At 38.9% G+C, this 26,657-nt stretch overlaps 1 protein-coding gene across 3 annotated transcripts in view; it reads right to left on the bottom strand.

The window, feature by feature from the left end:
• ATP13A4 (ATPase 13A4) overlaps window positions 1–26,657 on the bottom strand; it is a 123,421-nt gene that overhangs the window by 44,935 nt on the left and 51,829 nt on the right. For all 3 annotated transcript variants that reach the window (XM_061412668.1, XM_061412685.1, XM_061412678.1), the window contains exons 3-13: window positions 23,992–24,138; window positions 20,171–20,241; window positions 19,997–20,077; window positions 18,333–18,402; window positions 16,445–16,579; window positions 12,032–12,101; window positions 9,128–9,262; window positions 6,358–6,528; window positions 5,051–5,208; window positions 4,254–4,442; window positions 1,256–1,317 (exon numbers count right to left, since the gene is read on the bottom strand). In XM_061412668.1, coding sequence (XP_061268652.1) covers window positions 1,256–1,317; window positions 4,254–4,442; window positions 5,051–5,208; window positions 6,358–6,528; window positions 9,128–9,262; window positions 12,032–12,101; window positions 16,445–16,579; window positions 18,333–18,402; window positions 19,997–20,077; window positions 20,171–20,241; window positions 23,992–24,138 — 1,289 coding nt within the window. The remainder of the gene's footprint in view (window positions 1–1,255; window positions 1,318–4,253; window positions 4,443–5,050; window positions 5,209–6,357; window positions 6,529–9,127; window positions 9,263–12,031; window positions 12,102–16,444; window positions 16,580–18,332; window positions 18,403–19,996; window positions 20,078–20,170; window positions 20,242–23,991; window positions 24,139–26,657) is intronic.

Below are 26,657 nucleotides of genomic sequence, written 5' to 3'. Positions count from 1 at the left end.
TAATAAGCAAGACTGGCTATATATCCAAATCTACCTTTAAAAGAAAAAAAAAAACAAAAACGAGAAACTTTACCACATACAACAACCTTCTTCTATAGACTAAAATGGCTAAAAGCACCAGAATCAATTTTTTAACCCAGGAAATGGATTTGTATCTTAATAGTATATTAATATGAAAATGTATTAAATATATATAAATAAAGTATATTATGGATAAGTCACATGCATTCGCATAATGCAGAAGAATGTATAAAATGTATGTATAAAATGCTTCGTGACTTACATTGCAAGTATGAGAGGGAAGCATTCTCATTAAAAAAACAAAACCTGAAATCAACTATTGTTGCTGTTGAGCTGCTAAGTCGTGTCTGACTCTTTGTGACCCCATGGACCGTAGTCCGCCAGGCTTCTCTCTCCTTGGGATTTTCCAGGCAAGAGTACTGGAGTGGGTTGCCATTTCCTTCTCCAAGGGATTTTCCTGACCCAGGGATCGAAGCCGGGTCTCCTGCATTGCACGCGGATTCTGTACCATCTGAGCCAAGAAATCAACTATACCTCCATTTAAAAACAAGCAAACAAACTCGAAACCTGAATTTGTCAAATGTTCATGTTCAGATCAGACTGGAAGTTGTAGTGGGAAGAAAAAGGAGGCTGTGAAACAAACTCAAATGAGAGAGGCCCAGGAGAGGGACAGGCAATAAATCTTTACTACCCTGAGTTGAAAATTGTCAAAATGGAATCCTTTCTGGCCAGAAAAAGAGGACTTTCCAGAAGCCAGAACTATAATATAAAGGAAAATGAGGTACACTAGCTGTGGTTCCACAGATATTCCTCATACTGAAATTCGGTGTCTGCAAGTCAGGGCCATGCTCCTCCTAGCACATGGAAAGACTCCAGTTCGTGCTATGAACATTAACTCCTTGAAGGACAGTGTCCAGGTGTTGCCCAAATGATGTACACTGGCCCCTGACTAATATGCTGACAGCTAATCACACATTAGCAAGATGAATGCAGTGTCAAAACGTGCCCTTCAGTTCCTGGGTTCCGTGAGAATCCTGGGGCTGGGACAGGGGTGGAGGGAGGATGCACATTTTAGTGAGTTTGGAAATAGTGAAGAAAAGAAATTAAATGAAGTTTGGCCATCACTCTAGCAATCACTGATCACCAAAGCCAGTGCCAGAACCTCTTCTTTACTAGTGTTCAGGATAAAACTGGGAAAGAGGAAATGATAATGCATTTGGTCCCGAGTACTTACCCATTCCCATCACAAGGCACGACTCCCCAGAGATCCAAGCCATCCCTTGTTAAGGTGCCTGTCTAAACAGAAACAGGAGCTCACTTTACTCTGAAGACTCAGCAGCCCATAGTGACACCAGTAAGTTATGTTTTAACAGGAAAATGTATGTCACAAACCCATGGTCAAGCTCAGCACTTGGGGAATGACACAGTCAGATGGGTATCTGGAATCCTGGGTGGAAGCTTTGATGAACTCACACCAGTTGTGGGACAAACTGGCACTTAATCTCTTTGAACTTTAGTGTTCTCCGAGATAAAGGGAAGAAAACAGTTACTGCCTACATATTTCAGAGACCTGTTTTGAGAATTTAATGAAAGACTGAATGGATGGGAGAGGCATTGGTAAGCCTGCTCTGAGAGCTAAAGAGTATGTCCACTGACACAGGTAACAGACTTGTGGTTGCCAATGGGGAGGTGAGGTGAGGGGGACAGACTGGCAGCTTGAGATTAGCAGCTGCGAACTATTATATATAGGATGGGTAAACAGAAGGCCCTACAGTATAGCACAGGGAACTATGTTCAGTGCCCTCTGAGAAACCATAATGGAAAAGAATATGAAAAAAATGTATTTGTATAACTCAGTCACTTTGCTGTACAGCAGAAATTAAACACAGCATTGTAAATCAACTACACTTCAATAACTTAAAAAAAAAAATGGGTGAGTCCCAGCATTTATAGCAGAAGTTAAAAGTATGTCATCAGAAATAATAGAAGTATAATTTTTCACTGTTCTAAAGAAATAGTTTGCTATTTTGACATCTATTTGTTAAAAAGGTGTTTGTTAGTATTTCTCTTAGTAAAGTGATGAAGAGTTTGGACTGGCTTAAAACGCTGGCTGTGTGACCTGGGCCAATTATTTAGTCCCCTAAACATCAGAGTCCTTATCTGTAATGTGGTCATAATCATATAGGGTTGTTGAAAAGATTAAATGAGATAATATAGTGTTGAATGCAATGTCTGCAAAGAGTGAGAGCTGAGAATAATGAAAATTGTTTGCAATTATTACTTTTTATTCAAATTCATTTCACAATTATCTTCCCCACCCCTGTTTCCCTTTCCAAGCTCAAGGATAATATGATGCTAGAAACAGAACATCTTTCTGTGTGATGCTAGCTTGATCACAAATTAACTTTGACATGGTGGCACGAACCATATTAACCTTCTGTTCTTCGTAAATCTCTTTGATATTCCAGTAATTATAAAATACAGCTCTGATCCCATTAAGTCTCTGCTATCCCAGACCTTCCCAGTACTGTTTAATGGGTACGGAGTTTCAGTTGGGGAAGAGAGAATAAGTTCTGGAGATGGATAGTGATGATGGCTGCATAGCAACATGAAAGCACTTAAAGCCCCTTAAAAATGATTAGCATGGTAAATTTTACGTTATAAATCTTTTGCCACAATAAAAAATCAGTAAATGGAAGGAAACAATAAAAAAGAAGAAGAAAACACCTTCAATGAATAGCTCTCCACTATCTAAAATGTATATTAAAATTTCTTAGCCAGATATTCCAGGTCTACAACACCCTTTCCCATCACTAAGGTTCTGCTCTGATCAAAGTCACTCTGTTCTCTCCTGACTCCATGCGTGGGCATGGAGTGTGGGCATGTGAATGTGGATTCACATGACTATAATGTCTACGAATTGTTTATCTTAAAAAATTTTTTTGTATATATTATGACATTTGACATGCAAAAGGACTTTCTCTTTTACAATTTATTTTTCATTGCCAAGACAGTGGTTTACATTATATTATAAATAACATTATATAAGTTTTGCCAACATTATACTTCTATTTCAGTATGATCACCACCAAAATTTTAATTTAGGAAACCTTCTGATGGAGAGACTGCCTCCTTGGAGCCAGCCAGTTCTTAGAGATAGCCAGGGTCTCAGCCAAGAATATGCCTTTGATATGCAAACTAACCAGTCAAGAGTCATACCTTCTCTATCTGGCCACACTCCCCTGGAAACATCACCCCAGGGCCAGCTACTAGACAACTAGAGGTCAATCCTAGAGACCAAAACCCATCAAAATCATTCCAAATAGCTAGTTGTCATCTATGTACCCTGCCCTGTCTTCTATTTCCTGCAGAAACTCCTTTATAAAGGCCATAACCTGAGCACTCCCCTCAATCCTCCTTTCCTTCCTGATCAAAATCTGGCATTCCATCTCTGGCCCTGCCTGGTAGGACACACCTCTTCTGTCGGGGAACTGTAACATTAAACACATTTTTCAATGGCATTTTCTGCCAGCAGCCACTTAGTCACCTTTATAAATTAAGACACGGGTACAAAACAGCCCTTCATTTCCATCTTACCCTCTTATAGCTCCCACCTTCATACCAGCATGTGTATACAGATGAAAAGAATATATTCAGGAGAAGGCAGAATAAGAGGCTGGTTGGGAGTAACTGGTATGGGATCAAGGATTATTTTAAGCAATTTACTGCAGATGGAAAACTATAGAAAAGAAAGATTTCCTGGGGATTTATTTTAACCCAGTCTCATAGTAAGAGACAGCTAAATAAACATTTTCTTTTTTATTCATTCATTAAGTCAATGAATATTTATTGAACACTGACTATACGCCAGGTAATAATATTAGCATTAGGGATACAGTAGTAACCATAGTAAAAGGTTTAAATTTCGTATGACGGTTTTGACTATAGAGGGACAGAATGCTATTTTAATTCATTGAGATTCATAGAATATTGGAGCTGGAAGAATCCTAAAAGATTCACCTACTCAGTTCCTACTTTCCCTTCTCTAAACCCTAGAATCTGAGATGAAGAGATGTATCTGTCCTAGATGACATATCCAATCAGAGACAAAATGAAATCAGGTACCCAGTACCCACATCCAAGGTTTCCTGCCTCACAAGAATGTAAAGCACCTGCGCATGATGACAGTGATGATAAAAATGGCGCCGAGGGTGATGATGAAACACACATACCTTGTCAAAGCAGACCAGGTTTAATTGTCCACATACGTTGATCCTCTGGGGGCTAATGCAGAAGATGCCTCTCTTCTTCAGCCTCCTCTGGGCATACATAATGCCTGTGGTCAGAGCAGCAGGCAGAGCGGGAGGAACTGCAATTGTGATGACGTCAAGGGCTTTCTTCACTACCTCCCCGGGAGTTTCCTGGGAGGACAAAGTTAGCTATTACAGATAAATCCATTGTGAACACTTTAATGCGCATGACTTTTCCTCTCCTCTTTGTTTTCTATCTTGGTACAGATTTCTAGAAATTATATGAGCTGGCCAAATGTGGTTTAAAGAGAATGAACGCGTTTATTGGCTTTCTCTATATTTTGCCAAAGTGTAATGAAAAAGTCTGTAACAATTCATACTGCTACCAGTGGAGAACAATGTACCAGTTTGCCACGACCTTATCAACATTGGTTTTTATTTAAAATTCCTCACTTAACAGCTATAAAATACTACATTATTGGAATAAACATATTCTTAAATTAAAGATGAAAAAATAGAGTAAGGCAAAATCCAAGAGTAGAGGCGTGTTACTATCTCCATAAACACAGTGTTTTATCCCACTGGATCCAATGGCTATTATGGAGCTTGGTGATCAACTGCTTATATTGGGGATCTGGGAATATGTAGGCAGGTTTCAGCATTTGGCTTTGTTTTCCCAGGTTTGAAAACCACCCCTTAGATTAAGGTCAACAGGAGAATAAGAGACACTATATAAATGAGTCTACATGCATTGTACTAAAAGAATGAAAGCAGCTTACCCCACTGAGCACATAGACGCACAAAGTATAGATCATCCCAATGGTGGCTGTTCCTACGAGGCACAGGAGGAACCTGATGGCATCTCTGTAGAGCTTAAAATTCATCGGCTTGGGGTAGAGAATGGATCTCACGAGGTCTCCCTTTGCGGTGTTGAATCCTGAAGCAGTAAACACACACTTCACACTCTCAGGATGACAAATCCTTCTGCTAGTGCTCTTCTAATCTTTAACAGGGCCTTTGTTTCCTCTAGAGAAACTTAAACAGTGCTTAAGCCCAAACACAATTAAAGGATGATTGGCAAAATACCTAAATGCTAGAATGAATATATCCTAGCTCTTTCAGAGCCTATTCCTCTCTGGCTTTGCTTCCTTTTATATTTCTAATTTCAGTGCATCCCAGAGATAGTAAAGCACCCTATGGGGGCAGAGCGCAGCTTTGCCAAATATAGCTTCATTTTAAGGAAAGGACTTGTAAGTGTGCACATACACATGTGTGTATGCGTGCACACACACACAGAACACTTGAATTTAAATGGTCCAGTAAATACAGATGGATTCAACTTCTAATGCTTTTTATCATCAAGTTTTCAATTTCTAGTCCTGCATGGAAAAAACTTGGGGTTTGTTCTTTGGGTTTGAAAACCTAAGCTCTAGGTCCTGCTCTGTCAGTGACTGGCTGTGTGAGTTTTTTTTTTTTTTTTAAGAAAAACTTGACCTAAATTGTGTGGGCTCCAGCCTATTCATGTACAAAGTGAGGACAGGCATCTTTGTTCCACTAATTTGATATGTAGAACTAGCTTCGGAGAAGGCAATGGCAACCCAATCCAGTACTCTTGCCTGGAAAATCCCACGGCCGGAGGAGCCTAGTGGGCTGCAGTCCATGGGGTCACCAAGAGTCAGACACAACAGAGCAACTTCACTTTCACTTTTCACTTTCATGCATTGGAGAAGGAAATGGCAACCCACTCCAGTGTTCTTGCCTGGAGAATCCCAGGGACAGGGGAGCCTGGTGGGCTGCAGTCTATGGGGTCGCATAGAGTCGGACATGACTGAAGCGACTTAGCAGCAGCAGCAGCAGGAAATAGTTTACAAATTACAAAGCACGTGAATAATACTTATTGTCACCAGTGTTATTGTTCTTACTAAAAGGTATATGCCATAGTTAAATTCACATTTTAAATATCTCTATTTACACATATGGGGTTTGTCATCTAAAGACTGCTCCTTGCCTAATTCATTTAAAGCACTAGATAAATGGAGTGAAAGTATTTCATGAAAATAATAAAATGCAGGAGGTGCTAACTAACCTGTCTGCAGTACCACTGCTTTCACAGGGCTGGAGCAGGCCCCCTTGGCCTGGATAACCTCCGTTCCACAGAAGAGGACATGCCGCTTGTACTCCCCTTCACTTTGTGTTTTCCAGGGCACTGAGCCATCCACCTTAGGTAATGGAGTTTTAGTGACTGGAATACTTTCTCCTACAGAAAACAAGCATCTCAGTTTGTGAGGTGGGAGACCTTCATTCATTTAAATCCTGCATTCACCAACCCATCACATGCCAGGCATTTTTTGTGAGCTTGTCACCTAGCAGGAACAACCTTTGGTATAGATGATATAAGGAGAAACACAGTTCTTGTGTTTAAGAAGTTTGTAGTCCAGAGAGGGAGACAGCCATTAAAAAAATTAAATATAATGTCATGTTAGAAATACTCTAAGTCTTATAAAACCAAACAGGGATGCTGAGATAGATTGGAAACAACCATTTAGGGAATAGCAAGTTGTGCAGGGCTGGGGAGTAAGAGGTCATGAGAGCTATGTAGGAGCCAAGACTTGGAGAGCCCTGCATGCACACACTTGAGTGTTTAAATCCCTTTCATTAGGCACTGGTGGCAGGAGAGAAATAGGGAGGTATCTCGTTGTCCAATTCAGGAGAGTACTATCACATTTACATACCAGAGAGTGTATTCTGTCTTCAATACAGGGAATGAATTGGAAGACTGATGAGGTTGCAGACTCATACAGTTGGGAAACCATCGCAAGGGTCCCAGCTGAAGAGGACAAGGTCTGAACTATGGCAGCTGACAGTAGGAGCAGGAAAGAACTGGTTTTGAGAAATAAAAAAGTGAGCAGCTACCAAACTTGGGGAGATTTTTATATTGGTAGATCATAGCGACAGAGGAATTTTAAGTGGCTTCCTGGTTTCTGACTTGAAAGAATGAGCAGAGGGCGGGTATTAATCATTAACACAAAGATTGTTGGAATCCTTGTAGGAGGAAGGAGGAACTGCCTTTTGGTCTCTGAGTTAAAGATGACTTGTGGAAGGACCACGGCGAGTTGCTTTGCAGGCAGTTAATTTATTTGGGTCCTGAGCTCAGGGGAGAGGTCTTGACTGGAGATATTTAGTCCCAGTTCATCACCCTATAGACAATAATTACAGCTATGGGAAGAGACAAGATTATTTAGGGATCACATGAAAGATGAAAAAAGAAAAAATCAAAGAACCCTGAACAGCTTCAGAAATCGAAGAGGTGGAGGAAATGGAGCCGCACAGGACACTGGAGTATTATTCAGAAAGAGACAGTGCTATCTGGGAAGGTTAGAGAGACGTGTTTTCAGAAGGAAGAGGTGGTCAGAATAGTCAAATGCCACAGGTCGGCTAAAAAGATGAGAAATTTAAAGAATCCATTGGATTCGCCAATTGAGACTTTAGCGACTTTCGCCAGTGTACTGGGAAGGGCAGATTTCAGTGGATTGAAGTGCTAATACAAGGTGGTGAATGAATTGTGAAAGTAAATAATAGCGCCTGTTCTGAGAAAGCTCGTTAAAATCCTCTACCTCCATTCATAGAAAGGATAATATAAAGTAAGGGATATGTCCCAGTATACTAGAGCTGCTTTCATGAGGAAAATGATATTTGGTATTGTAAATGTCCCAGCACAAAGGGGTTTTTATCAAATCTATGGATTCCTTAGAGAAATAAACCTGACCTGTCACATCGTTTTTGTTTTTGTTTTTTTGTAAGTTCACACGGACTGTGTGCTGATGTCTGCATTTCATGCCTTCCCGGTCCACCAGGAGAAATGGTTTGATTTGGACTTTAATGGGAATCATGGTACATCAATACATTTACAGCCTCCAATTGCATCTCTGAAAAAGCGCTTGTGATTCTTACAGAAAGGCTGTAACATCTCCTCCTAACTGCATATGTGAGTTAGAACTCAAAGCACTGTGACCTTGAATAAGACCTTCTCTCTGAACCTCAGCTCCCATATCCCTGATATGACATCTCTCCAGCTCCATCATGCAATTGAAAAATGAAATCCAGGGACTTCCCTGGTGGTCCAGTGGTTAAGAATCCACTTTATAATGCAGGTGATGTGGGTACAATCACTGGTTGGGGAATTAAGGTTCCACATGCCTGGGGCAACTAAGCCCGTGTGTCACAAAGATCCAGCATGACCCAATAAAACATTCCAGGTGCCGCAACTAAGACCCGGTGAAGCCAAAGACATAAATATTTATTTATTTAAAATTAGAATAAATAACAATGAAAAGTAAAAATGAAACACAATTATTCAAAAATATCCAGTGTGCGTTTTCAAAGTAGCAGCTTTGGCAAATCCTGCATCAACCACTTTTCAACATTTTCAAACCAAGCTAGAAAGAGCTTGAACTTGACCTGGGGCAGGAAGGGTGTTTCAGGATGTCATAACGGTTTTCAAACCATCTGTATTTATCTGAAGATACATTTTATAGAAAAACACTAAACATAAAAGCCACAGGTGATTCTGAAACATCAAATGACCTTTAAAGGTTTTTAAATCTTTAAAATGACAGGATTGTAATAATCTTTTTTGCAGGAAAGAAATGCTAAATTCTCCAAAAGTTAGGACTGTTATCGAACCTAGCATATAGAAATCAGTTTTAATTTGAACTCTCGGGTCTGTCCAGTGCAGGACTATTAGTAAGATTTGTGAGAGTAGGAAGGTCCCATAGCAGCCACATGCTCTGCCATTATCATTCAGGAGAAACCTGGGAGAACCAGCGGAGGCTGTATGTGAGGCGACAGAACTGTACCTGTCAGCATGCCTTCATTCACCACACAGCTGCCATCAATCAGAATAGCATCACATGGCATTTGCACTTTGTTCCCCATCAGAATTAATAGATCTCCAGGCACCAGGAAGCGTGATTCTAGCTCCTGGACTCCAGCTGGAAGTGTGAGGAAACAAAGTTGAGTCAGGTTTTTTCCCACAAAAACACAGTCCAACATCTACCTAAATTGGAAATCAATGAAAAAGCAACCAAAGCATATATGAAAAGGAAGCAATTCCACAACATTGACTCTAAATCTGCAAACAATAAGAAAAAAGGTAATATATTATATTACATAAAATAAAGACCTTTGTGTGGCAATAAAAAAATAAATAGGCAGAGAAAAAACTAATGACAAATTCAGAGAACATGTTTGAAACTTACATTGCAGACAAAAGATTAATATTCCTAATAAAAAAAGAGTTTGAAAAAAAAAAGATGTAAAGCAAATGACTGTATAGCAAAATTGTTACCATATAATTCACATGCAAACAGACACACACATACATACTACAAGCGGCATGGTGTTTGAAAAGATATTTATTCTTACTCATAGTAAGAAAATTGAAAAATATATCCTTCCTTTCTGCCTTTTGTCCTTCTTTCTGACCTTCCTTTATTTCTTACCTTCCTTATTCAGTCCCAAAGCCCCAAAGCTACAAGCAGTTAAGCAAGATAGACATCCATGCAGGGGGCTAGGTAAAGTGGGGATAGGAGTGGTAGACCATTCCACATGGTGAAGCCTTAACTGGATGAGTGGGTGCTTACGTGGCTGGGTGCAGAGTGACAGAGCCCAAGGAGGGAGACAAGATCCCCATAGTGGCAGTGGTCTGTTTTGAGATATTGGAGTCCAGCCAGGTGAGAAAGGCAGGATTGATACTATAAGTTGATATAATGAGGCTGAAGAGAGACAGGTTTCTCACGGAAGAAAGGAAGTTATAAGAAACAGAAATAAAATCAGAATGAACTTTGTGGTACTGGACTGGAATTGGAAATGATAGTGTAAATGGATGATTTTCAACAGATAGATGGTAAAATAACATAGATGTGCATGTGTGTATATATAAGAATATACGCAAATATATTTGCTTGCCTTTTTCTATATGTAGTTTCTCTTAATTCTGTTCTCTGAGAGGGGTTGTGAGCAGTGAAAACCCAATAATGAAAAAGAATGTAAAAGGCTCTACACTGAGAACTATAAGATATGACTGAGAGAAATCAAAGAAGATTAAATGGAGAGATAGCATGTCCATGGGTCACAAGGCCCAAATTTGTTACATACCAATTTTTCACCAATTGATCTACAGATTCAACACAATCCCAGTCAAACTTTTAGCATATTTTTTTTTGGTAGAAATCGACAAGCTGATTCTAAGAGTCATATGGAAATGCAAAGAGCCCTATATTGCCAAAACAACTCTGAAAAAGAACAAAGTTGGAGGACTAATGTTATTCTAAGACTTATGTAGTCACGTTATGTGGAATTAATATAAAGACAAGTAAATATTAGAATAGTAGAGAATAAGGAGTCCAGATAGATCCATTCAGGTGAAGGAAACTGACTTTTGACAAAAGTGCAAAGACAATTAAGTGAAGAAAGGATTGCCCTTTCAATATATGGTATTAGGAAATTTTGGATATCTGTTTGCAAAAGATGAAAGTGAAATCGCTCAGTCGTGTCCAACTCTTTGGGACCCCATGGATTGTAGCCCATCAGACTCCTCCATCCATGGGATTCTCCAGGCAAGAATACTGGAGTGGGATGCCATTTCTTTCTCCAGGGGGATCTTCCCAACCTAGAGATCGAACCCAAGTCTCCTGCATTGCAGGCAGACGCTTTAACCTCTGAGCCACCTGGGAAGCCCTCCATTAGTCATTAGGAAAATGCAAGTTAAAACAACAATGAGATACTACCACTCACCTTTTTAAATGACTAAAATGAAAAAGACTGACCATACTGAGTAGTGGTAAGAAAGTGAAGCAACTGAAACTCTTACAGACTGCTGGTGGGAAAGCACAATAGCACACCACTTCTGAAAACAGTTTTGCGGTTTCTTTAAAAGTTAAATATGGATTTGTCATATGATTCAGTCATTCTACAGTCAGGTATTTTCCCATAAGAAATGAAAATGCATGTCCATAGAAAGAATTGAATCCAAACATTCAAGCAGAATTATTTGTAATTGTCCCAAAGTGGAAATAACTCAAATTTCCGTCAACAACTAAATGCATTCACTAACTGGTCTACCTGGACAATGGAATTCACTTATAAATAAGAATAAGCTATTAATGTTCTTAAAAAATGGATGAACTTCAAAATTATTATGAACTTTGTTCTTCACAAAATTAAACCCAAGATATACTTTAAAAGTTGATGATGGAAAGGAAAGCCTGGCATGCTGTAATTCATGGGGTTGCAAAGAGTCGGACACGACTGAACGACTGAACTGAATTGATACTTTAAAAGGCAAAAATGCATACTGTGCAGTACCATTTATAAAATATCCTGAACATGCAAAGTGGTTGCCTGAGGATGGGGATGCACAGTAAGAAGTTGAGAGGGAAGATTACAAACAGGCACGAGGCAGCTTTTAGAGGCGACGGACAGTCATTATCTTCATTGTGGTGATAGTGCATGGGTAGGTATAATGTCTAAACCTACCAAATTGTACAATTTAAATATTCATATGTTCAGTTTATGGTATGTCAATTTTACTCCACATTTTTTTAAGTGAAAAAAAATGTCAAGGTCCTCAGCCCTTTAAGTTATTGCAGAGCAAAACGGACATATGAAGATGAGAGTAGTAGGAACAATCAGAAATAAAAATTTAAATCCCTTTCTGATTTCATATGGACAACACATAGATCTAAAATGAAGTGACTTACCATTTTTCCCATATATAGAGACTGTAATGTTATTATGTGCTTCAACTAAACGGTGGAGCTTTACAGATTGCTGAAAAAGAAGAACAGACAATAGGAAAAAAAAAAGCCTTTTCTATTTTAGGATAGGCCCCAGATAATAACCAGTACAGTGTCAGCCTTCTTTAAAGGTGGACCCAACTGAAGGTACTCTTTATAAACAAGACGGAGTAGCCTGCTACTCAACTGAAAAAGCATCCAACTTGTGGTGGTCTTCATCCAGTGATAAGAAGCATGTGTTGCTTAGTAGAAAGAAATTTCCCAGCATGCTCTGCCCACTCAAAAGAACTTTGATCATTCAAGATTTATGTTTATACCTAAATAGCTTCAAGAACCAAGCATTATTTCAGCTTTGGGTCATCCTACATTAGAGTTCCTAATTTAACTTCATAAGGACTTTAATGGTTCCTATTCTTTCCTCATAGTATTTTATATACTTTAATATATAAGATATATGGGACATTGACAGTGAAAAAATAAGAGCAGACAAAAATAGTAATATATTGGATTTCACATTTATTAGGAAACTATTGTGTGAAAGACCTTTTATAAGGTTCTGGGGACTAAAAAGTCCCAATCATTTGGTCTTTTCATTTTCTTTTTTCTGATTTTGTTATTTAAGACACTCCTTCAATCTCCTAGCTTCGAATCATTTACAGATTTGATTAATATATCCTAAGAATAGTCAACAGAATAATATAAGGTGAAAAAGTTTTCTGCTATTAATCTATTATTTTATTTATTTATGCAGTCATTCCACATTTATTGAGTAATCTTTATGCTAAGAGATAGCAGTAAAATGGTCAACAAAGCAGAAATGATTCTTACCATCAAGATATTTACAACCTACTGGGTAAATACATTTAATCAAATAATCACACACATAAATATATCACTATGATCAACAATAAAATAGAAAAAGTAAAGTATTTTTGGAGCATATATAGCTAATGAACCAATACAAATCTTAAGTGACATTGAAATAAATAGGTTGTTGAACTATGAGTTTCAAATTCAAAAGAGATATTTGGACTGGAAATATATACATAAATTTGAAAGTCATTAGCATATGCTTTCGGAATTCATTAGTATATACAATATAAGAATAGTGAAGACTCAGTTGTACTCTTATGAAAAGACCATCAAGACACCATTATTAATAATAGCAATAAAGCTAGGTAGAAAATAATGTAATTATGCTCCCTCTTACATAGGAAAGAAAAACAAAATATATGTATATTCCAAAAAAATTTTTGGAAGAAAGCACAAGAAGCTAATAAAAGAGGTTGCACAAGTGGAGGGATGGAGGAAGAGGAAGCCTTTAAGTGGTAAACATTTTCCTATTGTTTTGGTTTTTAGACATCCATGTTTTGAAAAGCCAGGTAGAGAGGGATGAACTATGAAAAGAGACTTCCCTGGTGGTCTAGTGATTCAGACTCCTCACTTTCACTGCAGGAGGCACAGGTTCAATCCCTGGTCAAGGAAGTTCCTCATGCTGAAAGGAGCAGCCAAAATGAAAAAAAAAAAAAGAGGCAGGGGTGGAGGGGTGGGGGGAGAGAATGAAAGAACATCTAGAGAAGTGGAGAGTGTGCTGTCAGTGAAGCCAAAGGGAAAGTAGTTAACATAGTCAAATGCAACCGAGAGGTTTAGTGAAATCTACACTTTTGAAAAAGTATTCACTGTAGGAAGGGAATCATAAAATCTTCAAACTAATGACCAGCCACCCAATAAAAATTAATGAGGGACATGAATACAGTTCACAGCAAAAGAAAAACAAACAGCTTAAAACAAGAAAAAAAGTTCAACTCTCAATGGAAAACATGCAATTAAAGTTAAAGAATTCTGTATTCACTTATAGTGGCAAAAATGAGGAAAACACTCATCTACCCTTAGGGGAATATTAGTATTCACTTGTTTAAGAGACATTTGACAATGTCTACTAAAATAGTATATAGCTTATGATTAAGTAGTTCTAGTTTCAAATATAGAAAATTCATATCTCCTTATCAATACAGATACATTATACACACATTTACATGTGATATAAATTACACATATTTGTGATTTATACATATTTGTAAACACACATATACATTGATGTGTGAAAACATATATGTGCAAATATCCTCAATATATCAGTGTTTTACCAGCAAAAGACTAGAACAATCTAAATATCCATCAATATGACTGGCTTCAAAATTATGGTAAGTTTATAAAAAGTATATTTGTGCAGATATGGAAAGATATTTAAGATATATTAGGTGAAAGATATTTAAGATATATTAGGTGAAAATTGCAAGTGTATAACAGTATATATAGTATACTTCCATTTACACAAAACAAATTAATGCATATGTGTTTAACTGTGCTAGAAGTATGTAAAGCATCTGGTCCCAGTGAATGCCTCTTAAAAGGAGACCCAAACACTGAAAGAAGGGGAGTATTTACTCCTCATTTACAGTTTTGTTCTGTGTGAATTTTTTTATTACATCCATATGTTATTCCTTCTATCAAGAAACAACACCACCACCTAATTTAAAGAAAAATATTGTCCTTTAATTTTAAAGTTATTTTAGGATTATAGTGGTGACCTTAACAATAGTTGTTTGAATGGAATCACAAGAGAGGAAGCCAGCTCAGTATGGGTGAGACATGAGAGGGAGATGAGTAAATGAAGAAAAAAGCAAAATGAGCTCAGTAAGTTTTGCTTCAAAGGGAGAAAAGAGGTAGAGTCGTAGCTGAAGTTTAAGGTACAGTAAAAAAATGAAAACTTTTTTCATTTGTTTCTTTTTCTTTTTTTAAGTTGGGAAATACTTGAGCATGTTTAAGTGCTGATAGAGAAACATGAGCTTGTTTAAATGCTGATGTGAAAGCTCTTAAGGAGGGGAAGCAGAAGGAGTCATTCGCTGACCACATAAGCAGGCTGAGAAGGTAGGACAGAATGCTATAAAGCACAGGCAGAGGACTTCCCTGGTGGTTCAGTGGCTAAGACTCTGAGCTCCCAATAGGAGCCTGGGGGCCAACAGGGGGCCTGGGCTCAATCCTTGCTTGGGAAACTAGATCCCACATGCAGCAACTAAGAGTTCCCAAGACCTGGTGCAGTCAAATAAATAAAAATAAATACACACACACAAAAAAAAATTAGAAGAAGAAGAAGGCAGGCAAATGGCATTTCCTCGTATGTAAGAGAGATCAAGGCAGGAGGAAGGTGGAGACAAAAATCATCTGGTTGTTGGAGAACAGGGAATTGAGCAAATTCCTGTCTTATAGTTTCCATCTTTGTGAAAAAAGCAATGAAACAGACTATTAGCTGAGTTAGAGGAAAGGTAGAATGTGAATAGTTAGGCATCTTAGAAACTCGAATGAAGGTTTGGTCTGAAACTTTAATTTCAGACAATTGGAGAGCACGTTGACTAGAGACATAGAGAAAGCTTGCCCAGATGAGATCAATATTCATGGTTTATAACACAATCAACCAACCTACACAGTGTAATATTTTTTCCCAACAGCACCTGGATCCCCTGGTATAGGTATAAGGAAAACCAAGAGTTGGATTGGGGTGTTGACAAATGAGTACCAACTCAACATAAAGAGTAAAGATACTAAACATTCCTTGGTGGCGATGGTTTCGTCACTAAGTCATGTCCATCTCTTTGAGACCCCATGGACTGTAGCCCACTAGGCTGCTCTGCCCATGGGATTTCCCAGGCAAGAATACTAGAGCTGGTTGCCATTTCCTTCTCAGAGGATCTTCCTGACCCAGCCCAGTCTCCTGCATTGCAGGCAAATTCTTTACTGACTAAGCCACGGAAGTCCCTATTAAACATTAAAGACTCCTCTACCTCCACCATCTTTAAGATCCATCAGTATTCTCTACATATTTTTCACTTATTTTTAATTCATAAATATACACATATTCTAGTAAAACTTAATAAACTAAACAGAGGGGGAAAATAACTTGAAAGGTTAGGGATTGAGATGTGAAGGAATGGAAGAACCAGTACTTGTTGAGCATGAGCAGTTGTGCTAGATATTTACAAATGTGGTCTCATTTGTTATGAGGTGAGCAGTGACTTCTTCCAGGTGGCTCAGCAGTTAAGTATCTGCCTGCAGTGCAGGACACCTGGGTTTGATCCCTGGGTTGGGAATATCCCCTGGAGAAAGGAATGGCAATCTATTCCAGTATTCTTGCCTGGAAAATATCACGGATCAGGAGCCTGGTGGGCTACAGTCCATGGGGTCACAAAACAGTCAGACACGACTGAGCACACACATGGTGGGCAATGACTATTTCCCCATTGTACTCTTTTCTAACAAAATTTCAACAAAGTCAGAATTCTTCCTTTTTGAGACTGTAGTGTTAGTGGTTAAACTCACCTCTCTGAGATCATATACAGTCAAAGCGATGGAAATGATGGACATGATTATGATGGCAAAAGCATACTCCTTATAGTCTTCACTAAACCACAGACAGACACTGAAGAGTTGAAATACATAAAACGGATTTAAAACCTATTGGCAGACATAAAAACAAGAAGACAAAGGAGATATTTAGGCTTTACACTTGGCTATTCATTGGCTTTTTTGGTGTCATAATCATCTCCATGACACAAATCATCCTATAAAATATTCTTATTTTATTTATGCAGCAACTACCATGTACTAGATATGGCACTAAGCAACTTGACCTGAATTTACTCATCTAATTCCCATAATTATCTCATTAAAACAGAAGTCATTACTTATCCCCATGGTAAAGATGAAGAAACTGAGCCTTAGATATTAAGAAATTGCCCAACATCACAGAGCAGCAAGTATGATAGACCAGGACCTGAACCTAGACAATCTGGCCCCAGAGCAACTTACTTTTAATCACACGGCACCTTATTAATTTATGAAGTATCATCTCATGTTTCCTCATGTTGACCATGACAACTGTCCTTTGACAACTGTCCTTTGAGGAGTACATAATATCATGGCTTCCCTGATGGCTCAAATGGTAAAGAATCTGCTTGCAATGCAGGAGACCCGGGTTCGATCCCTGGGTCAGGAAGATCCCCTGGAGAAGGAAATGGCAACCCACTCCAGTGTTTTTGCCTGGAGAATTCCACGGACAGAAGAGCCTTGTGGGCTACGGTTCATAGGGGTCGCACAGAGTCGGACACGACTGAGTAACTAACACAGTGTATGTCTGTCATGTGTATGTAGTAGTAGAATCATGTCCAGTTTACATTTACTGGCCTTCAGAACACTGAAGTAGTAGGTCAGGTTTACAAAGTTTAAATTCTTTCTAGTTTACTGTCCTTCTCTATGACAAACATTGTCATATCTGAAGCCTTTCAAGTACTTTATCGTATGAGTTGAAGACTAAATTTTCTCATAGAGAGCCAAGCCGAAGGGGTAATCTGTAGCTGAGCATCTAGAACACTATGGGAGAAAGTAGAGATTTAACTCCAACAGTTGTAATCCTGCTCAGGTTAAAAACATTTTGTGCCCTTACTCAAATTCCTTCTAGTTGATTTTCATCTTTCTAAAACAGAAATTGTAATCTTTGCCTCTGGTTAGGGAATAAGCACACAGAAACTTTTCTTATCAGTTTCTTCTGCTCTCATTCATGCCTTAAAGCTTGCTAAAAATTATTGAGAAAGAAGCTGGGGTTTACTAAGCCTGTTTTAAGGCAAGGAGGAGCAGAGATCATGTGCAGGCGAGGATCCAGAGTATAGCTGTATAGTTACAGTGTCAGTAATCACTGTAAAATGAAGAATAAGCCCAGGGATAGAGTCAAAGAGAAAAAATTCAAGGACATAAATGATGGTCAAATCTTTCCTTCCCTCCCACACATACACACTGAGATTAATAGAACAAATAAGGCGGAACAAACACTTTTCTCTTACAATTTTAGGTGCTGAGGAAATTGTGTATGCTGCCCATAAGAAAGGGATTGAGTTGGTTAAGTTTTAATTATTATTACAGTGTCACAAAGATGAGACAGGAGACAAAAGCATTGGATTAAAAAGGACACAGAGAACGGAAATCCTATGTTCACTGAGTCATTAAAGGGTAAGTAAACACATGAGCATCCTATCTTATGCTCTAACAGGCATTGTGTATGCCAAAATAGACCCCAAGAAAGAGGAGGGACGTGACTATGCTTAGCATTCTTTTAAAATAGTCCAAATTATGGTTTCCATTGACAAATAGCATTCTTGATCATTTGACTAGAACCAAACTTTTCTAGCCAGCACCAAGAGAAAATACTGATTACCTCCTTGATGAGCAGCTTCCAAATGGGTGTGATTTCAACATCAATAGTATTTGGCCCACATATTAACCTCCTGTGGGGAGAGATCACAGATCGCTCAGTCTTTATTTTTATTTATAAAAATAAATGATTTCTCATTCATTCATAAAAAGGTCTGTTCCATGTTCATTTTCTCACTTGTCAAATCAATATAAGCCTCTCTTGTAACATAATACCTCCATCTTTCTCAAAATAACTGGAGAAGGGGAGGGTTTCCAGGTGCAAAACCAATAAACATGACCCTGTTACATTTATTAAACTAGACTCTTCATGAAGTTTAAATTTTTCCCTGATGGTAATTTGGATGTTTAATTTTAGTCATTGTTCCATTCAGGCAGTTTCAGGATTGGCACCCTCTCAACTCTGTCTCTCCCCAGCTCTGGCTCCATGGATGTGGGACAGGGGTTCATTACAAGAGAACAGTTTTACTGATAAGAAATACCATGCCTGCTTCCCTCCTCCTATTCAGTTCTGGGAAGCTGCAGAATTTATTTTGTGAGTGAGTGAAAAGATGTTGAATTCTCAAAAATAGTTGCACAGATACACAGCTCTTTAATTGAAAACTCAGAGATGTGTTTCTTTGATTCTACAGAACAGTGACTCTGTGAGTATTTTGCTGTTAAGAACACTAAAACACTTTATCTGTGGCTTCTATGTAAATGCTCAGATCAAAGAACTTAACAAAATGTATTACAGCAGTGCTTCCCAAATGTAATGTTCACGTAGATAACCTTGTGGTCTTGTTAATGGCAAGATTCTGATTCAGTAAGGGTGAGGTGTGGTCTGAGATTCTGCATTTCTAACAAGCATCCAACTGAGGCTGATACTGTAGACTGTGGGTTTATTCAAAGTGCCACCAAAGCTCCACTCTAAAATGGTCAGGAGGGGAATGCAGGAATCATAGAAACTTAGGACTAGCAACATGTGTATAGAGCTCTCCTCCCCACTTTTAATAATTAGGAAACTGAAACCCAGAAAGGAGAAGTTATGTGCTTAAAGCACACAGGAAATTAGTAACAGGCTCTTGACATTCAACACAATGCCCTTCCCAAACCTCACTCCTATGCCCAGTAACTGAGTTAGAATTGTAGAAGAGCTACAAGTCTTGAGTGATATTTTTCTACTGCTCTATAATTATTATTTTGCTACATTATATATTGTAATACATATTTCCTGATTAGTCAAAACTGGTTTAACCTTATTATAGTAACCTTGAGAAGCATCGTGCAGAGTAAAAAGATAACTAAACCTATAGTCAAAGATGTAATTCTTCCTCTGTCACTTCCATCTGTGTGACCTGGTTTAGGCCATTAACCTCTCTGAGTCTCAGATTTTTCGTCTGTTTTATTGAGATGATAAGGGTGTCTGTTCTAACTCACCCACAAAGTTGCTCTGATGAAGTGAGATAATGTATATAAACACATTTGTTTTAATAATATTAAATAGAGCACTACAACATATTCTGATATTATTAATAACCAGTTAAGACAGCCATTTCCAGGGCCCTCTTTTAGACTACCTGGTGACAGTCATTTCTAGCTGTCAGTATAGATCAATAACAATATAGATAACAGTACAGGCATCTATGCATCTATAGGTACATAGATAGATAACAATAAACTTGGTACCTAATTTCTTGTTCTTCTGTTGTCAGACCAGATCCAAACTTTAGGTGTATCTTGGCAGAACTTAGCCAGTCTTCCAAACAGCTAAAATAATAATAATATTGAGAAAGACATATTTAACAAAATATTTCTGAGATAGTCTTTTTCTTTTTGGATACAATTGCTCAAACAACTTACCCAATTTTCCGGAACTGCCCCTCCAAGTTGTCCCAAACATATCTTATTTTCTGCACTTTTATGCACCTCACCTGCAAAAGACAAGTACTAAGGAATCCCCAGTTTGAGGATCAGTGGATACACACAATCCAGAGACTAAAGAAGCATTTGTGGAAGAAGCAAAGGGAGAGCCCTAACATACTTAAGATTTTATCCTTTCCTAGCATATCTTGTCCTTGGCTATGACAGAAATGGCATTCCTTATTTGAAGTCTTCATTCAGTCAATGTGCACCATGGACTTACTATATAAGTAAAACTCAGCCTCTGCATTCCACTACTTGATAACCTAACAAGGGAAGGAAATATGTTATAAAAAGGGAAAACTATATCATACAGTCAAATTATATACATGTCAAAGAAATGAAGGCATAATAAAGCAAAAATTATAGGATTGAAATACTGTAGAAATATAGAGGGTAGATGACAGAAGGTGTCATGGAGAAGAAGTTTCAGAGCTGCATTCTTAAAGGATTGGAAGAATTTTGTTCAGATGAGAAGATGACATTTCAAAGAGGTTTTGTACAATTTAGTTGTGGGGAAAGGCAGGTGAGGGGGGACCTCTTTGACAGCAGAATGGAGAAGGAGGCTGGAAGGATAAATAAAGATCAGAGTATGAATTCTCAAATGCTTGGGTAAGTATTTAGAACTTAATTTTGTAAGCAACAGATTTGCAGAATAACCTATGGAAGAGACACTAAAAAAAAGATTAGACTGACAGATTCTAGAAGTCTGTGAGGGCATTATTCAAGAAAATGAACTCTAGGAAATGAGCATCTGAGGGTACTGGCAATGGGAAGGAGAAGAAAGGTTAATGCTTATATTAGGACTTTCTGTTTCTAATTTTTAAAGCAATTTTACTTATGAATCTGAACTTCCCTTAACTGGTGATCTAATTAAGCACAAAGAGAAACGGTAAGACTGTCATATTGTCATGAAGCAATAGTTGGAGTCAACTAAGGCACTTTTAAAAACACTGATAAATGCAGATATTGAGCCTAGGTCCCAGAAGTTTCCTTTTCAAGACTTCTTCCCCTTCCTCATATTTTATTGAACATGTGTCTTCATTTGTCAGTCCATTTATTTGTTTGATGGAATTAAAGATGGTGGAGAGACTTCCCTCGTGATCCAGTGGCTAAGACTCTGAGATCCCAATGCAGGGAGCCCAGGTTTGATCCCTGATCAAGGAATTAGATCCCACATGTCATAACTAAAGATACCAACAAAGATTAAAGATCCCATGTGCTATAACTAAGACCTGGTGCAGCAAAACAAATAAATTATGCTGTTGTTGTTGTGGTCGAGTTCAACTTTTGTGATCCCATGGTCTGCAACCCACCAGGCTCTCTGTCCACAGGATTTCCCAGGCAAGAATACTGGAGTAGGTTGTCATTTCCTTCTCCAGGGATCTTCCCAACCCAGGGATAGAACCCACATCTCCTGCATTGGCAGGTGAATTATTTACCCCTGAGCTACTAGGAAAGTCCAAATAAATAAAAAAATATTTTTTAAAAATTTAAAGATCGTAGAGGCCAATAATATTCTGAGGTTGTGTCCATGGGATGATTTGGGATGCCTACTTCTCCAGGTTCATGGCCAGCTAACAAGTTAAGCAATCTGTTAGTTGGGTGCTTGACCTTTTTTTGCTTTTGTTTATTTTGGCAATTAAGACAACTGAGTGGTAACAATTGACAGTAGAGAACTGCTCAGTAATTGATTTTATTATTTTTAAAAACTGACCTTGAGCTCATAAAACCAATTTAAATAGTTGCCTACACCTATATAAATTTCAGAGAAAGAAGTCTGTTATAAATATGTTTTAAATGAGGCAATGCCAAAGAATGCTCAAACTACCGCACAATTACACTCATCTCACACACTAGTAAAGTAATGCTCAAAATTCTCCAAGCCAGGCTTCAGCAATACCTGAACCGTGAACTTCCTGACGATCAAGCTGGTTTTAGAAAAGGCAGAGGAACCAGAGATCAAATTGCCAACATCTGCTGGATCATGGAAAAAGCAAGAGAGTTCCAGAAAAACGTCTATTTCTGCTTTATTGACTATGCCAAAGCCTTTGACTGTGTGGATCACAATAAACTGTGGGAAATTCTGAAAGAGATGGGAATACCAGACCACCTGACCTGCCTCTTGAGAAATCTGTATGCAGGTCAGGAAGCAACAGTTAGAACTGGACATGGAACAACAGACTGGTTCCAAATAGGAAAAGGAGTCCATCAAGGCTGTATATTGTCACCCTGCTTATTTAACTTATATGCAGAGTACATCATGAGAAACACTGGGCTGGAGGAAGCCCAAGCTGGAATCAAGATTGCCGGGAGAAATATCAATAACCTCAGATGTGCAGATGACACCACCCTTATGGCAGAAAGTGAAGAGGAACTCAAAAGCCTCTTGATGAAAGTCAAAGTGGAGAGTGAAAAAGTTGGCTTAAAGCTCAACATTCAGAAAACAAAGATCATGGCATCTGGTCCCATCACTTCATGGGAAATAGATGGGGAAACAGTGGAAACAGTGTCAGACTTTATCTTTTTGGGCTCCAAAATCACTGCAGATGGTGACTGCAGCCATGAAATTAAAAGAAGCTTACTCCTTGTAAGGAAAAGTTATGTCCAACCTAGATAGCATATTCAAAAGCAGAGACATTACTTTGCCAACAAAGGTCCATCTAGTCAAGGCTATGGTTTTTCCAGTGGTCATGTATGGATGTGAGAGTTGGACTGTGAAGAAGGCTGAGTGCCAAAGAATCGATGGTTTTGAACTGTGGTGTTGGAGAAGACTCTTGAGAGTCCCTTGGACTGCAAGGAGATCCAACCACTCCATTCTGAAGGAGATCAGCCCTGGGATTTCTTTGGAAGGAATGATGCCAAAGCTGAAACTCCAGTACTTTGGCCGCCTCATGCGAAGAGTTGACTCATTGGAAAAGACTCTGATGCTGGGAGGGATTGGGGGCAGGAGGAGAAGGGGACAATAGAGGATGAGATGGCTGGATGGCATCACTGACTTGATGGACGTGAGTCTGAGTGAACTCCGGGAGTTGGTGATGGACAGGAAGGCCTGGCATGCTGCGATTCGTGGGGTCGCAAAGAGTCGGACACGACTGAGCGACTGAACTGAACTGAAATGTGAATGTTAACTAGTCATAATTCAAGTAATATTAATTTAATATGATGGGAAAAGAGTAACCCAAATACATTTGAATGACAGAATTCAAATAAGATCATTTTATAGACATAAACTCCCTAGGATATTCTTTGGGGATTAACCTTTATTGTAAGACAAATCCCGTTGCATAGCTTATACAGGGCATGATACTCCTAAGAGTTAATATGCACTGAACATCTACTACATACGTGCAACCATATTGATCTTTGCATTTCTTAATTAATTGAATTTCATCAATTAATATTAGCAGTAGGCATTATCAGAGTTTAATAATTGACTCAAGATTACAGTTTTGAAGGATGAAGATGAGATTTTAACTGAGCTCTGGCTCCAAAATCCATATTCTTTATAATGTTCTATACTGTAAATTAAAGATTGGCACAGTGGAGGATCTGAATTTAACCATTTTTATTGAAATATATAGCAGCTGTACAATATTCTGTAAGTTACATGTGTACGATATAGTGACTCACAATTTTTAAAGGTTATATTCCATTTATAGTTACTTTAAAGTATTGACTATATATGAATTTAATCTTGTATTTGGAAGGAAAAAAGATTCACCTTCTCTAGCATCTGCAGGAGCCATAATCGTACTTACCTTTAGGTCTGGCTTTCTTATGGCTCTATTTATGATGCTCTCCTCGTCGGTGATGAAAGGATTGTCAGGATTGAGCCTAAATGCGCTGTTCAAGGCTGACAGGCAGATCCACATTACCTTTTTCCGAGAGTAAGTTTGGAATTCATCCTGAGGAAATAAACACCAAAACTCCCATGAAGTTAAGGAAGTCATCAGGCTAAAATTCAACCTGAAAAGCATTGTTTTAATATAACTGTGTAAGTTTGCAGAGTTAACAAACCCTCTTGATGGGACTACATGTCTTTGAAAGCTGGTAGATTTAGAGCTTTAAGGGGCAAAGTCTCATCATCACTTACGGAGGCATCAGAAGGTGAATATGATGTGGTGGCGTATGACAGCACTCAAGAGTCATGAGGCAGATGTTCAGGTAAGAACCAGTGTTCCCTATTACCCTCCAACCATGGGGCTACGACCACATACAAATTTCATAGGGAAAAAAAAGTCCCAAACAAGCAAGCATTCCAAAGTGTTTCTAAAGGGCTAAGAGACCAGGTGAACTGAACCATCCTCTTATTTTGAGGCTTAACTTCAATGCCACTCCCTTTAACACCTCTTGTGGGGGTGGGGGTGGGGAGGACCATCCCTATACCAGCTCCAAAAGACTGCCACTGTCCCTCTCTTGTGCTCCCAATTACCTTCTGCCTTACATTCTCTTAGTTCCTCCAGTCTATATTGAAGGTAGGTGCCATATTTTACTGTCGCTTACATCCCATCCACATGGGGAATTTTGATTCACTCAGTGAGAATCTGATGAATGGATGAGAAAAGTATGGAAAGTGTGAGCTGAACACGCCCAGGGGTGATTGTCAAGATGTTGGCATAGGCAGCACTGAGGAAGGCATCTTTGTGCATGACCCTAATTGAAGCTGCTTCCGTTTCACTTCACTGATGACTCCATCACAGCATAAAACTAGAGGCAGCAGCACTGGACCGAGTAACAGGGACCATGATGGTCGCTTAGAGACTGATTGACAATAGCAATGGTTATTGTCTGAATGGGTAAATGACACACGTAAATTCCACTTGGATGTCTGGTAAACCTCAGGAGCTAGGAAGAATGGCCAGGAAAGTGAAGCCTGGGAAGCAATTTGAGGCCTAGGAATGTAGGTCAGAACCAGAGATTGTCTCCATCACAACCACTGTTGCCATGAAGAGTGAGCTGACTGCAAAAGGCAGTGAGAAGCATTAGTAATTATTGTAGCTAAGTCTCTTACAATGATTTTCCTCAGGCAAACCCCACCTCCATGCCTTTGTTCCTGCTGTTTCCTCAGCCTGGAGTGTGTATCTTTAAGTCTTCCTGGGGCCGGATCCTAACCATCCTTCAGTGTCTGACTCAGAGTTCATGTATGGGAACATTCCTAATTTCTCTGATCTTTCCTCTAAATCATCAGGCTACTTGAGATTCTTACCACATACTACCTCACTGCATCATCCTTTGTCCCCTCACCTTATCACTTTTCTCAGACTGTAGGTAGAGATCATGTCTGATGGATGTCTGTGCTCCAGCCTGACTTAGCACAGATTCTGAGAGAGACAACTGGAGAGAGAGAGAGGAGGGAGATGATCAGGGAAGGCAAAGAAAAGGAAGTAGGGAGAACAGAAGAAGGGAGAAGAAGAGAAGAAAGGAGAGGAAAGAGAAGGAAAGAAGAGAAAAGGAGAGGAAATTTTAAAGAGAGAGGAGGGGAGGAAGGAAAAACCTTAGTAGAAATTTGAAAGTTAATGAGTTACTATTAAAAACCAGTAAAGTTGGCTATACTTCATTTTTTAACTACTAAATCAAATCATATCTGCATGGAGTTACCTTCACAGCCTAAGAATAACTGAAGGTGGCTACATTTCCAGTACTAAGCCACTGAACTGGGGCATGTTCTAGATACTGTGGAATATGCCACCAGTTCCCTAGAACACAGCTTGACACAGCTCAGCATCATACAGCTTTGCCTTTGACCACATGAAAGAGTCAAATGCTCTGTTATGAGAAAAACTTTGTGTTTCCAATAACAGTAATACAACAGTTAATATTTATTGACCACTTATTAGTTTTCAGTTCAGTTCAGTTGCTCAATCATGTCCGACTCTTTGCGACCCCATGAACTGCAGCACGCCAGGCCTCCCTGTCCATCATCAACCCCCAGAGTTCACTCAAACTCATGTCCATTGAGTCAGTGATGCCATCCAGCCATCTCATCCTCTGTCGTCCCCTTCTCCTCCTGCCCCTAGTCCCTCCCAGCATCAGAGTCTTTTCCAATGAGTCAGCTCTTCACATGAGGTAGCCAAAGTACTGGAGTTTCAGCTTTGGCATCATTCCTTCCAAAGAACACCCAGGGCTAATCTCCTTCAGAATGGACTGGTTGGATCTCCTTGCAGTCCAAGGGACTCTCAAGAGTCTTCTCCAACACCACAGTTCAAAAGCATCAATTCTTCGGCGCTCAGCTGTCTTCACAGTCCAACTCTCACATCCATACATGACCACAGGAAAAACCATAGCCTTGACTAGATGGACCTTTGCTGGCAAGATAATGTCTCTGCTTTTGAATATGCTATCTAGGTTGGTCATAACTTTCCTTCCAAGGAGTAAGCGTCTTTTAATTTCATGGCTGCATTTAGGCACATATAATGCCACATGT

Source organism: Bos javanicus, chromosome 1 (assembly GCF_032452875.1).
Source record: "Bos javanicus breed banteng chromosome 1, ARS-OSU_banteng_1.0, whole genome shotgun sequence".
NCBI lineage: Eukaryota > Metazoa > Chordata > Mammalia > Artiodactyla > Bovidae > Bos > Bos javanicus.
The sequence above is the reverse complement of the archived record's forward strand: the minus strand, read 5'-3'. Positions and strand labels throughout refer to the sequence as shown.